This window comes from Stylophora pistillata, chromosome 6 (assembly GCF_964205215.1).
Source record: "Stylophora pistillata chromosome 6, jaStyPist1.2, whole genome shotgun sequence".
NCBI lineage: Eukaryota > Metazoa > Cnidaria > Anthozoa > Scleractinia > Pocilloporidae > Stylophora > Stylophora pistillata.
Genome location: NC_142524.1, coordinates 5,991,755 through 6,006,551, shown reverse-complemented (window position 1 = coordinate 6,006,551; position 14,797 = coordinate 5,991,755). Strand labels below are relative to the sequence as shown.

The 14,797-nt window shown below is 37.2% G+C and overlaps 1 protein-coding gene across 1 annotated transcript; it reads right to left on the bottom strand.

Moving 5' to 3' along the window:
* Positions 1 to 1,044: 1,044 nt before the first annotated feature.
* Positions 1,045 to 13,448, bottom strand: LOC111323210 (ribosomal protein S6 kinase alpha-5). Its single transcript, XM_022926522.2, has 17 exons — positions 13,289 to 13,448; positions 13,096 to 13,170; positions 12,742 to 12,960; positions 12,281 to 12,396; positions 11,824 to 11,934; positions 11,656 to 11,739; positions 10,929 to 11,032; positions 9,892 to 10,036; positions 9,096 to 9,257; positions 8,690 to 8,815; positions 8,321 to 8,391; positions 7,689 to 7,745; positions 7,008 to 7,095; positions 6,323 to 6,493; positions 5,755 to 5,955; positions 4,841 to 4,991; positions 1,045 to 3,061 (listed from the first exon to the last, which is right to left on the bottom strand). The coding sequence occupies exons 1-17, from the start codon at positions 13,341 to 13,343 to the stop codon at positions 2,724 to 2,726; spliced, it is 2,274 nt and encodes a 757-aa protein (XP_022782257.1). The 5' UTR covers positions 13,344 to 13,448; the 3' UTR covers positions 1,045 to 2,723.
* Positions 13,449 to 14,797: the final 1,349 nt, after the last annotated feature.

Below are 14,797 nucleotides of genomic sequence, written 5' to 3'. Positions count from 1 at the left end.
CAGCCTCACTTCTCTCTCTCCACACTAATATTGTCTTTTATTATATGGCTGTGTCTCACAAGGACTGGGAACTACGGAATTCACGAATTTAATTGGCTGAAATCAATATTGAAAGTGGTCTAGATTTTCCAATCTAGACTGGCATCTAGACTGGTCTAGAAAAAAAGGTACAAAGAATATAAAAAGTTGGCATATAAGACATAGCCCTATAATAAACATCTTATTAACCGAGCTAGGTCGGTCTGTATGGGAGAATCTTGACCTTGGTTGCTGGTACAGACTTCACTGTGTTCGGTCTGTACTGGCAACATCGGTCAAGATTCTCCCATACAGACCTCCTGCTCGGTTAATAAGAACTAACTCTCACTCCTTTAAAATATCGACACTTCTGACAAAAAACATGCAGTCACCTCCAACTGTGACAAAAAAAAAAAAAAATACAGACCATTACACACTGTCAACAATGCAACTAATTTTCTCAAGTAAAATGATAATATTCAAAGAGAGAAAAAGGCTTGCCTTTACATCTACTGGCACTGCTTAAAAATATCCAAAATCTTTTTGAACCTAGTGGCCCATACACATTGCCTTTTCTTTGACAAGTTTCCATAAATGAAGTAGCTAAGAGAATGGCTGGTCTTTAGAGATGGAATGCTAGTTCATCATTGGTTCTTCCATAGCATTTCCATCAGCTTTTCCCCAAGATTTAACCAATCCTCAATAAGCCTGTCGCATTCCTCTCTCTGTAACACACAAAAACCAGCAGGGCCCAACACTAACTTTTCAACTTACCAGCCAACTGGCTATTGACAACTTAGATGTTGCAACAATTTCAGTTTGTTTACTAGCCAAACTGGCTGGTGGAAATTGAAAACACTTGCCAAAACTGAATTTTTACTAGTCTGTGGCTAGTTCAGGTAACCATTAGTGTTGAGTCCTCACAAGGGTCTCTTTGGTTCTCTTTGATTTTGCCGCTAAGGTTGCCTGGATTTTAGGCCTGTCAAACAATTTTCTTGAAGATCTGGAAGACACTAAAGGCTCGTATCGAGAAAAAAAAAAAGATTTTTTATGTAGTTTGTAAAAATAGTCTATGTTACATAGTGTTCAAAACGACAGAAATCTCAACTTTTGCCCTTGTTTAATTACAGTACAGTGTACACATTGCATTTAATACTAGGTGCAAGCATTTATTTTATGGACAATGAAGTAAAATCAGACCCTTCTTTTTTAGCATGAATGAAGTAAAAAGGCCAAACTTTCTTGAATTCAAATTTCTTACCAAATAACAAAAAAACACTTTGGGTGATTAGAAAAACTAACAAACAAATCTAAGATCCTGGCTGCTTGGTGCCCCAAAAGAGAGAAATATTTTCACTAACAAAAATGTCAGGCATCACAAGTTGGAAAGTGAGCTTAATACACAAAAGTTAAAATTTCATGCTGTACCCCTTGGGCTTTTTTGACCCTTTTTTACCCTAACACCCAAAAGGGTAAAACAAAGAATCTGATCTCACCAACCCATTGGCTGATACATTGGCCAACAGTGGGCAGTATCTGTAGTGTGTCAGTAGTGTGTAGGCCGACGCATTGGCTGACGCATTGGCCTAGCGTTGGTGAGGGATTGGATTCTTTACTTTTACCAAGAAGTCATTGAAATGTAAGTTTTCAAAATATCCAAACATTGTCCAGCAAACAAGAAACAAGAATACCCAAACTTCTTGGGCAGAAGTTGTTCTCTGGAGCTAGCACCAAATTCTCGTAACTAATTTACAAGTATGTATAGTAATAAAGAGGTTTGATATGTGGATCTAACACTGACTTCTCATAACTAAGTTTACAAGAAAGTATGTAGCAGCTAGATAGGAGAATTGACAATCAGATCGCGGGAGTTTAAGGGTGAAGCATGAGTTGAAAAAAGAAATGATCAAGTTCTTTATGATGACTGTACACTCAGATAGGAATCCATGAATGTCAATTACTTTCAATTACCATTTTTTCAGTTTCTTTAAAGAATTCCATTGCAAGAACTTCTGATAGCCGGGAGGAGGCTCGTAGTTTCTAAAAGTTGGGTGAGTCATAATTTTTAGGTCCTCTATCATACCTCTATATCAGTTTTTGCTTTACTGTGTGCCCAAATATTTATTTGAAAAAAAAAATAAAAAAGCTTGACATGGGCTTTAATATGGACAAACAGCAAAGTCTTGAGAGCTACTATTAATAATAACTTTTATAATGAGGATTCCAATGGATGCCATTGCTACATTAATTTCTGTCCTATTACACAAAACAATAACTTACTGTTATATACACTACAATTTTAGAAATTTGTGTCCCCAAGCAATCTCATAACTATACCCAAAAATTTTCTACTTGTCAATATGTATTGTAAATTATTTGAATGTGTTTTCTAAACAAAAATTGTTAAAATGTAACCTTGTGTACCACTAAGACATATCACACAATAAATTATATAATTTCATTCTCCCTACCAAAGCCAAATTGTTTAGAATCCACCTTGATAATTACATTTCCAAGTGAACTAAATATTGTTCTTGTTCTTAAAATATTTTTATTAACAAATTATACTATCAGTTATAGTAAGGCCAATTCATCCTTCCACAATATTTGCATCACTTGCAGTATGCCATATCTACAGTTTTCCTCCATTCATAAAAAGTTTGAATTCAAATTATTAAAAAAAATTATCACTCAGGTGACCAATGTCATCTTGGATTTAACAGGGGTGATGTTCCCCCACTGTTGCTTAGATCACTGCTTGTTGTAGACCTACTTTCTGTTGATGTTGTCTTGTTCTTTTTTCGTCTCTTGGCAATTGGTGCATGTTGCACATCCATCAAGGTAAATCCTTCTTTGTGCGCTCTATTAAAAGCATCATATGTTACGTTTAATGCAGACTCCACATAAGTTCTTTTGTGTCCTTTGCCCAAAATGCCTGGGGTCATTAGAGGGGTGTGGGGCAGACAAGTACCACCTCTTAGCCACTCATGGTTTACAACTTCTCTGATTTTTAATCTCTTGCTGGGATCCACTGTTAAAAGCCCTAAAGAGGAGAGACACATTTAATGAGGGCTAACTATGGTATAAAAATCGGATGGAAAAATGCAGGAAATAAGACAGAAAGAGAAATAGTCATATGTAAAAATACGGACTGAGTGAGAGGGCAAGACTGGAAAATATTTGGCAGCAAGGTCAGGGACGTATACAAAACATGGACTGTGGTCCATGGACCACCCCTATGGACCCGGTCCATGGACCACCCCTATGGACCCGGTCCATAGACCACTCCTATGGGCCCGGTCCATGGACCACCCCTATGCCTATGGACCTGGTCCATGGACCACCCCTAATTTTTGAAAAGGAGATCGCCCCTGTTAATATGGAAATTTACCGGAGGTCAGGGTATGAAAAACACTGACTCGTATTTATCGCGCTCCCATAAATGGGAAGACCATAAACTCGTTTTGAGATACAGAAGATTGAGTACACTTCTACCCCCAATATTTTTATTCCAACACTTCCAAATTGCAATTCGATTGGGAAGCCACCCCTACCCTGCTTATTATACTCTATCGTGCATAAAAATAAGCCGATTTATTTTAGAAGCGAAGTTTACCCTACAAACACAAATTTGTAATCAAGGTATATTGATGAAAAAGTTTAATGGATAGCTTGTAATTTTAAGGAGAGAGCACAGAATCATTTAGTTTCCATATTAAATGAAGTGTAACCTTGGAGGGGGTAGGTTGCCAGATAACATAAACTCGCTCCAGCCCCTTCGCGCTCCCTCATCCAAGATGGCAGCTGCCTTGAAACGATCCAAAGGTCAGGTGAGTATTTATTGCTCGTACCCACAAAGTACGCCTGTATTGCAAGCTATGTACAGTTGCAAGACTTTGTTGTACTACCCCACGTAAAAGGAAGTCCTTTTACTTAATATATTTATTTATTTAGTGTAAAAAATCAAACACGAGGAAGGAAAAATAGCAACACTTTCCCTTCTCACCTTCCTCCATGTTTCCCACGTGTACAACAAAACTCAGTTCCAGTGGGGTGGTCCATAGGGGTGGTCCATGGACCGGGTCCATAAGGGTGGTCCATGGACCGGATCCATAGGGGTGGTCCATGGACCGGATCCATAGGGGTGGTCCATGGACCGGATCCATAGGGGTGGTCCATGGACCGGATCCATAAGGGTGGTCCATGGACCCTGGTCCACGTTTTGTAAACGTCGGCGAGGTCAGTGCCTCATGACCTCTAGCAAAATATTTTCCAGTCTGGCTCAACCAAATTCAGTCAATAAGCTTTCACTATGGTTTTCTATGGGATTGCGCAAGCAGGGCTGGATGGGTCATATGATAAAAATACTTATTCACCGAGTTATAGTATGTTGTAGGTGTGGCTCGAGAGGAGAACATTTGACAGGGGTACCTTTGCTACCCTAAATTCAGCCAGTCTAACAACTCTTACTTAGTAAGCTTGAAGTCCCTACTGTAGGTTACAGACCAAGTGGAAAAAAACAGGGTTCCCATAACTTACAGTAATGTGGATCAAGAAATTGAGTTTAGTAAAGATACTTCTTATCTCTTGGTTTAACAGGAAGGGAAGATTTCCATTCAAACAAACTTTAGAATTTAGCAGGCTATACAGTGGAATACAACCTGCTAAATTAACCAATCAGAGCGTACCTAGTAGCTAAGGGATATTATACAATAACTCTATTATTTAGTGCATAAATGACAATCTGAGTTACTGAACAAAAGTATTAGGACTTGCTAAAGAGAATCAGGCTTGAATGAACTGATAAACTCTGACATCAAACCTTTGATGAGGTCTTTCGCAGCTGGTGATATTGACTCCCATTGTTGTCCTTCAAATCTGATGTCACCATGTGTTATTCTCTGCATGATAAAATCCGAGGACCTAAAACTACGACTACTCTGGAATGGCACCTGACCAGACAACATGGTGTACTGTGGTGAAAAAGATGAAAAGAAACTTTTATATCATAGTTACATGCTGAGATTTACATGTCAGACGAACAATGTATTTTCACAGTTGTTTGCTTCCAATCTTTGAAATGTGTCAGTCATGCAGTAAGAAAAATTCTCAGTACTTGTTGCGGTGAATCAAAAAAGACTCATTCATTCGCTGTGCTCACTTGTTTGTTCTTTTTTATAACTGATGCATTGCAACTCATGAATAAAAAATTATCTGTGCACACTTTCCATGAAATAATCACCATTATCTTCATTCATAAATTAATATATAATAATAATAATAATAATGCAAATATTTATACAGGATAACCTATCAGTTCTTAACAGAAAGAACTGTTATCAAAAGGGTCCTGTCCTTAACTCATAAATTAAAAATAAATAAATGACTCTAAGAAATCTAAGATTTACATGACTTACAGGATTTAAGAGAGTTATGAGTTAATTGGATACTATTAAAAAAAAACTCTTTTAAATTACTCTCACAAAGAAACCTTGAAGGTGAAAAAATTAATAGTTAAGACTTTCATTAAAGTAAAACATTAGAAATCACTGATTGTGGCCAAAAGCGAAGTTAATGAATTCACCAACCCTTACTCACTCTACAGTATATTAACTCTGTTCATGAAAACTAACAGTACCCAGTTTGCAGCTTAACAGATGAACAATTCTCCTTTTCTGCACAACATAATTATATCATTCTACTGGAGACCCCATCTGAATGTTCTGTTCTGCTCACCATTATGACTCCAAGACTCCATAGGTCACATGATTCATCATACCCACTCCTATTCACAGTTTGACTGATGACTTCAGGTGCAGCATAAGCTGCAGTGAAGCAAGGCGTCCTTAGGGGTTGATTTTCAGGCTTAAGTCTTGCAAATCCAAAGTCAACAATTTTCAATTCTGCATTCTCTGAATTATCTACAAACAGTAAGTTCTGAAGAAAACAAATAAGAAAAAAAAAATCATTGTTCGTAACAAGTACAGTAAATTTATGACCCTCTCACAGTATTTTCTTGTTTTTAAATTTCTTTTTAATCTTTTAACTCCCAGAAGTGATTATCATGTTTATTTACTTTTCCCCATACCATCTACGCATTATCCATTAAAAAGGTAATGACAATACTCAAACTTGTCACACAGAAATTTTCATCTCGATCTAACACCAAACTGTCATAACTATAGTTTAAAAGAAAATGTGTAGCAGTTAGAGGTGCGAACAAAAAGTCAAGTCCACTGACAAAACATCTGAGCAAATTTTCATGCCAAATAGAGGCTAATTGTTTATTTATTAAAGCACACACCTCAGGTTTTAAATCTCTATGTACAACTCCTCGGCCATGCATGAATTCCACAGCAGAGGCTAATTTCCTAATTATGTTGCTTGCTTCCACTTCACTAAAATTTTTCTTTTTCCGTATTCTTTCCAACAGCTCTCCACCTCCCAGTAATTCCAAAACTAAATAGGTATGGAACTGCAAATTAAAGAAAGTCATCCAAATGAAAAAGTGTTTTATACATAGATGACAAAATCACGTTATGTGTAAGGAGTGAATACCCTTTATAGCATGGTAACATCTCTTACAAAATCATACATGGCCGGTTTGCCACTGACAGCAACTCCATAACAAGGAGAGACAAATCATTCTCTTTGCTGAAAAATCATAAAATTCTGAAAACTAATAGTCCATTTTACAGTTGTGTGCTTGGTTGCCAAGCATTTGAATGGGAGTGAGGCTAGAGTTGACCTTGTTATAATGATACAAACCTTGCTGCCTTTCAAATGTAAATTACTTTCAATTGTTATCATGCTAAGTAGATACAGGTCTCTATCACAACAAGGTCACCTTCAGCCTCACTCTGAATCAAAGGCTTGGCAACTAAGTACACAACTGTAAAATGGCCTATTGATCAAGATATGCATAACTATTAAGAGGGAAAGTTATGAACCACATTCTTAGGGTTAAAAGTTTAAATTAACGCACTTACATCATCCTGAAACACTTCTTGTAGCCTGACAATATTAGGATGACCTTGACAGATTCTTAGAGATTGTTCTTCCCGGATATGGTCGCGCCTGCGATGAGAAAGGAATCAAAGTAAGATGAGAATTCCTCCAAAGAACCTTGTTAGTTTAGTTTACAGTTTATTAGCTTCGCCAACTGGCAGGGACAATGCAACAGCTTGCGCCAATTACTGCAGGCCCAGTAAACCCACCCATCCCACCCCAGGGGAGGACATCCATTACACAGTAATCTCGTGCGTGGGAAATTAACGTCTCCTACTCCCAACCCTACAGGAGACGGGGCCTCCATTTATTCATCCCTATCCAAGAAGACTAGAATATCTAACCATTTCTTGAAGTTATAGAAAGGTAGCAAATTCTTCTCAATTATTTTAAGACCTTGAGTGTTGGTCTGGCTGGGGCTCGAACCCTCAACCTCCCGCGCAACATTCCATCGCACTATCCATCGGGCTAACTGGGCGGCGGTTAGCCCAATGGATAATAACGGTTAGCCCTTTGCTTCTTTATTTTAGGTGTTTCACAAATGCACTTTTGCTCCAATGAATCCACAGAGTCAGCTACTCTACCATCACTGATGTCAAAAAGCACAGCATATGGGTGAGTCCAAATCACTGCATAAAAGTACCAGTCTGAGATTGACTCACCTTCTACTGACAACCTTCACTGCATATGCAACCCCGGTTCGAATGTGGACACATTTTCTTGGGGAAAAAAAAGAAAAAAAGAAAAAAGACCAAAATTAGTTTAACATACAAGGTAATTTTTATCTTTTATTTTTTTTTTTCTGCATAGCTTATGCAACCCTTGTTTGAATGTGGATACATTTTCTTGGGGAAAAAAAAAAAACTAGACCAACACTAGCCTAACATAAATGTAATTTGAATTTTTTTTACTTTTTTTAAGGCAGGACCTAGGTCATGTTTCAGCCTCTAGCTATCCATTTTCAACTCAAAGGCACTATTTCCATAGAAGTTATGAATATACTGTTTTGCACACATAAGTGTGCAGTTTGTTGGATAAAAGTAAAATTAGATTATACTTATTACTTCATCGCTCTTCTTGTCTGAAGAAAAATAGGCAGTCATAATCTTCAAATACAGTACAAAAGGCATGGCCAATGATGCAGTAACAAAGTGTACTTTTTTATCTTTTTTAATTGTAACTTTAGGTTGTTAAGTGTCAAGCCCTGAAATGGCAGCTTAAAATAAGTTGAGCAAGTTTTTCTTTTAAAAGATCACGTCTAATGACTGCAACAAGGAATCCAGAGTGACCTTACCTACAGGTTGAAAAACTTCCATCACCAAGAACTTCATCACTGATAGCATAGTTTCGAAAAAAAGGAGAATCCTGAAAAACAACAATAAAATTTTGACAAGAGAGCCACATAAAAGTTACTAAATAAAAAATAATTGAAAAATTCATAAAATTTAGAGGATGACAGTGCCACGAGACTCTAATCTGAGCAAAGTGTTCTGTATCCATGGAAACCAACTCAGCAGTAACCACTAAGGGTACTCGCAGTAAATGAAAGAATATTCTTAGAAAGTTCAGCTTGCCAAACATTTCTCTCCAAGGAGAGCTAGTTACTGAAAATATTTTGTCTAAAAATATTCTAATCTAGATGGCTATACAACTGAATTATTACCTCAAATAAAGCTGCATAATCTACAGCACCTGGAGCTGGTCTGTGCTCTGAGGGTTTGTTTGCCACCAGATGCTTTGTAAATTCATTTTCTCCAAATATTATTGAAGGAGCTACAAATGAATAACCCTGAAAAAAAAAATTAAAAAGTACATTGCTTTGTGTAATTTTGCTAGTATATAGTAATGGTAAAAATCTTCTACAAAGTACACTGAGATAAAAAATGTGCCAAAAGTGTAATGTTCTTTCATCATGCACAAGGGAAACTAACACACCAATTGAAAAAATTCAGCCACCTTATGGACACGAAATTATCCCAGATTTTTGTACCTAATTTTTTAATTTAAAATTACATTTTGAAATTATGACTCTTTAACTCATCAAAAGCATATCAACCTATCTACCTCACCTTGAAAATTCTATCTGCAGTCTTAGGAATAGCTGCTGGTGAATATGTGGGAACCATGTCTGTGAATTCCTCTGCGAAGTTACTCACATCAGTTTCAAATCCAATGCGAGGTTTAAAGGGAGCAGCGACCTTCCTCTCAGCCAACAGCTTCCAATCAATTGACTACAATTAATTCAATGACAAATATAATATTAGATAATGAATATTATTAAAAACTGGATCATTGGATAATGCAATTCAAGACTTTTTATTGGCTTTAGCCATTATGGTATATGAGCCGATATACCATAATCTACAAATATGGTAAGTGTACACGTCAGCTAAAAATCAAAAGGAAGCTAAAAAATCCGGTTTCTTCTCACAAAATAATAATTTCTTGGGGGCATTTTCATTAAAACAATTATTCCACTGGTGCTTGTTGGATATGAGATGATTATAGCCAACTCGGCAGTATGTGCCTCATTGGCTATCTATCATCTCATATCCAACGCACGCTCGTGAAATAATTGTTAAATGTTTCCTTGTCAAAATGGTGCCACTGTTCAGGTGGCATATTTAAAAAGGAAGAAAGAAATGAGTTTAGTGTAAAGTTACAGACATAGAGAGCTTAAATTAAAGTGACTCTCTAAGACCTTGTGTTGTTGAGGTAACAGTGTAAGTAACAGGAAAGGTCTAAGACTTATAATAAATGATTCAAATGATGGTTTACTGGATCTTTTTGGGAACCCTTTAAACAAATTGGTCAGAACTACAATTAAATAGCTAAAGAAAATATTTTAATTAGCACTATGTGTACCTTGAAGAAAGGATGATCCTTTATATCCTGGGCTCCCTTTGCCCCGAGTCGCACTTTTGGATCTTTCTGCAAGAGCTTCAGGAGCAAATCCACAACTTCTCTTGAAATGTCTGGTGGCATAGGAGGGTTGTTATACAGAATTCGTCTACAAAATAAAGAGAAATCAAGAAGTTAAAAATTTAGTCTCACCTTAAACCTGAGTGCCAATTTGTGGCTTTTTCTCACTTACTAGCACAGCACATCTGTGGTGGCTTTATTAACCTTTTATTTGATCAAATCATGATTTGACCTCTGAGAGTATCTAATCACCCCATACAATATCTCCCTGAATCACAGACTAAGGTCAGAAGGATAAAGGAAATGATCACCAACTAAAGAAGCACTTGATTGTTAAACAAATTCTCCTGTCAGCACCTTAAGAAATGTAAAGAGAACAGTATGGAGAATATACATACCGGTACTAATGTTAGAGTGCGGAGGGTTAAGGCTTGGAGCAGGAGAAGATCTGGATTTGACATTCCAGGATACTAAAGCATGACTCAAAGAGTTCAACCCACCCTTCCATATTTTGGAGCAAACACTAACATGCTTAATGCTCCATTTATATGGTCTCACGTACCTGAGACAACCCTAACCCCGAGTGACCCTGGGCAAGCTAACTTTTCACTCATTTCTTTACAAAATTCAGCCACCTGTTTATATGAGGTTGTGAACTCATCTTGGGTAGGTGAAACAACAAGACAACAGAAACAGAAAATGTATGCGGACACTATAACTAGAGTATGTGCGTATTACAGTGATTGGCTCCTGTTGTACACCACTCTGTTGAATGTTTAACCTGGCCTGGCTGAATGAGGGTTAGCAGATGTCAAATTTCACATAAGTGCTCTATAGAGTTGTCTCAGGGAGAGGGTTGTCTTGAGTACCCGAGACCATATAAATGGGGCCTAAGGCACCAAAAAGTCATTTCTTTACATAACTGAAACAAGGTTTGAAGCATCAATCAACACTGACAGCCAGCCATACATTACACTCACTTAGAAATCTCAGATTGACTGTTTTTCTCGCCGTCAACAGTAAAAGGTGAGGCTCCCGTGAGTAATTCATACATGAGAACACCCAAACTCCACCAGTCTACTGCCTGTAAGGAGACAAAAATTGGGTAAAAGGGCTCATTTCAAAGTGAAAATAAACCCTTTTTTTTAAGTTTACCTTTCTAAAGAGGGCAGACTAAGGAAGGAGAAGGAATCAAGAAATGTATTGTTTGGAGACCTATTTATTTTGAGGTAGCAAGTGGGACAATGAGATTAACAAGCAGATCTAGAATACTGAAGACACAGAAAGTAAGAGAAGGAAATTTTTCCACTTGAAGCTTTTTTGAAATTTATTATATTTTATGTCCACCATATTTCAAAATCATTACGATAATCCATCTCTTAGTCAGGCATAAATTAATGTGACACTGTCAATCTGTAGGCTGAGTTGGGCCTAAAAAATTGAGGACTCGTTTGTAAACCACTTATCAGTGAAATTGCTATCCTCAATAAAGATTATTAATCATTAACACATATTTCTGCCCACAAATATCAACTCCACAGTTTTATTCTTAATAATATACATGACTCATGACTATTGGCTCACGCAATTTTGTTAGTCTTTGAAAAAATGGCCAAATTGTACTCGAAATCATGTGATTACCTATATAAATTGCTCAATTAGACAAAAAAAGAGGTTTATTTCAATTTTATTCACTTTGTTTTGTACCTTATCATGTCCTCTACTGCCCCCTTTGACAACTTCAGGGGCCATGTACTCAATTGTTCCACAAAATGAATAAGCTCTCTCCCCCTGAAAACAACAAACAACAAATTTGATTCGTCAAGGTAACACTTCATTGGTAGAAAACTGCAACACACAAAATGTCTTCCTTACCGAGTTGGGCGCTGAAAACTCCTTGCTCAGCCCAAAGTCAGTTATCACCACATGCCCATCAGAATCCAATAAAATGTTCTCTAATTTGATGTCACGGTAAATTATACCGAGCTAAAAGCAAAAATTAATTCATCTCGTCAACTAATTAATTACTGGTCAGATAGGTTGCGTGCGATAAAATAATGCAGAACGAGTGACATTGCGCAATCTGTCAAGAGTTTTAAGAGAATGTGCGATCATTGTTTACTCTTCGGAATAAAAGGGCACCAAACAAATAACCAATTTGAAGAATTAAGACATAAAAATCCACGATTACGGCAAAAAATTTTGGAACCTGTTTATTTATATTTGTCATAAACTCCGACCAATGAAGCTGAGGAAATCTAATTGGGCGTAAAATCCGACTGGTTTTGTCGAAAACCTGACAAAAAAAAAGAGTCTAAAACATTTCACCCACCCTGTGAAGATGTTCGATAGCGATGATAATTTCTCCGATGTATATTCTGACTTCGTCCTCAGTGAACTTTTCGCGTTGATACAAGTGGGTGAAAAGTTCGCCTCCGTTTACATAATCTGCGAGATTCACAGAAAATAACAAATAACATGATTGAATTAAATCAAACTTAGATTTAAAGCTCACTAATATTTCGATATTGCATCAAGTCTTTGCAAAGCCTGTTTAAAAGCGAAACCTAGGGCACGGAAGTTTTCAGGCGAAATACGCCAAACTCACGAACCATCCTGGAAACGTGACATATAAATCTGAAAGCAAAAACACGACTTCGAGATGTGCGAAATTCAAAACATGACGGAAATGGTTCCTCGAACCGTGATTTCGCTGGGTTAATATGAAGGGTTTCTTCAGCTTTCTAACAAAGCGAAGCGAGGAGAAGCTTATATAAAGTACAGTAAGTTTACCCATTATCAAATGTAGCTTTGATTCTGTTTGAAAAGCCCAATGTAATGTGACAAGAAATGGACACCGACGAACGGCTTCTAGGACCTGTCTCTCTGTGCGAGTATGTTCAGCTGTCTTCGCTTTCTGAACGATCGTAGCCTTTTTAAGTACTTTCATGGCGTACAGGTTCCCAGTGAAGTAGCCACCTCTTTTACGAACGAGAAAAACTTTTCCATACGCTGTACGTGAGAAAAAAAATTGAGTCAACATTTCCATGAAGGGCTGAGCACGAAAACACAAGCAGGTTGAGTTTACGCAGGTTTTGCACAGACCAGGATCCCTCGAAGAATGAAACTAAATCGGCTGTTTCTTACCTCCCGTTCCGAGCACTTTAAGAAGCTCAAAATTCTCCAATCCAACTTTTTCGTCCTCGTGAGCTGTCAAATTAGCTATGGGAAAAAACAAAAAGTTATGCAGAACTGATCGTCAACAGTGAATTGTTTATGTTCAGACGACCGAAATGTCCTAATATTAAGCTTGGCTACGGCAACCGTAAGAAATCTGTACCGTTTTTCAGCTCGTGGTGAATCAATTGAGTGTTTTCAAAGCCATTTTCCATCATCTTTACCGCGCTTTGAAGCCAAGAAGGCTTTCAACAGCGAAAAAGCAGAAATACACAAAGTTCGCCCGACATAGACGGTTTCGGTAGCAATCCCCGAATCTTATTTCTGACCTTCTGATTGGTTTACCAAATATAATATATTTCTCTCACGTGACAAAATAATTTTCCCCTTCCTCAACTTTCAAAACTACTTCCGGTCATTTTTCACCAAAATTTCACTCTTTTTACAAATTAAAGAAAATCACAATTGCCATGAGGAGAGGAAATTGATTTAAATTTCAAATCATCGAACGAGAAAAAATAAAAGGAAAAGAAAAAATAAAAATGATAAAACAACTTTTAGTAACAATTGCTGGAATGTTCCTGCGCACTGAGGTTTCACGGAAGAGTAACGAAAACGGAAGTAGGAACTGTCTTGTTTCCGGTCTGAGGTAATGATTCTTCTTTACGGGCTTTCAAGATGCTAAAACTACTACAATGATGCAAAAGTGAAACTCTAGCAAAAAAGCCAACTTATCATCACGTTTTATTTCAAATCGAATTACCTCCCCAAGTGAAAATTACCCACAGGACACTTCAACGCTTGATCGAGATGTGAGCCAGCTAAACGGTTGTAAGATGGAGAGAAAAATACTGATCTCATTTTTTTTTTTTTTTGCTTTACTACTAAAAATAAACACATTACGGGTAGTTTCCCATATCATCCTTCTTTGTGTTTCATTTTTTAATTTCAGAAAGTCCGATGAATTTGTAATGATTGTTACGGAAAAGAGCTTGCGTCGACATCGATATGATCAAGCACTGACCGTGTCTCGGTCTCGAAACTAAAAAATGGGCAGTCCAGACTGCATATGGCTACTGCTGCCGCATTCCACATTATGAGTTTTCTACGAGAGAAAGATGATTCAAGAATAAATTTATCTCATTAGACGTTTTGTTGTGTGGTATATCGCTAAGTATTTTTACGAGTTGCGCCGTAGGGCGAGTCAAAATAGAAACAACGAGTAAAAATACCCAGCGATACTACACAACAAAGTGTCTAATAAGAGATTTATTATCCAACATGCCAAATTGTTAGTTCAGTGCGGGCTAATTTCACGAATATTTCTGTAGTACAAATATTTGTACTTGTCTCTACGAAGCACAGTTGGATAACTGAGTGACTAATTAACACTCCACCAATACTTACATGGTAACAAATAATTATATTAACAATAATAATAATAATAATAATAATAATAATAATAATGATAATGATAATAGCAATAGCAATGATAACTTAAAGAGGCTAGCTCAAAAACCTGACTGTTCCTCTAGGCTCCAGTAATGATTATAGGAAATCGGCCACTAGTGCCCCAAGTCAGAAATCGGTCATCAGTGTCAAAAATCAGAAAACGGTCACTAGTGTCCCAAATCAAAAACGGCCACCAGTGTCCAAAATCAAACTTCGGCCA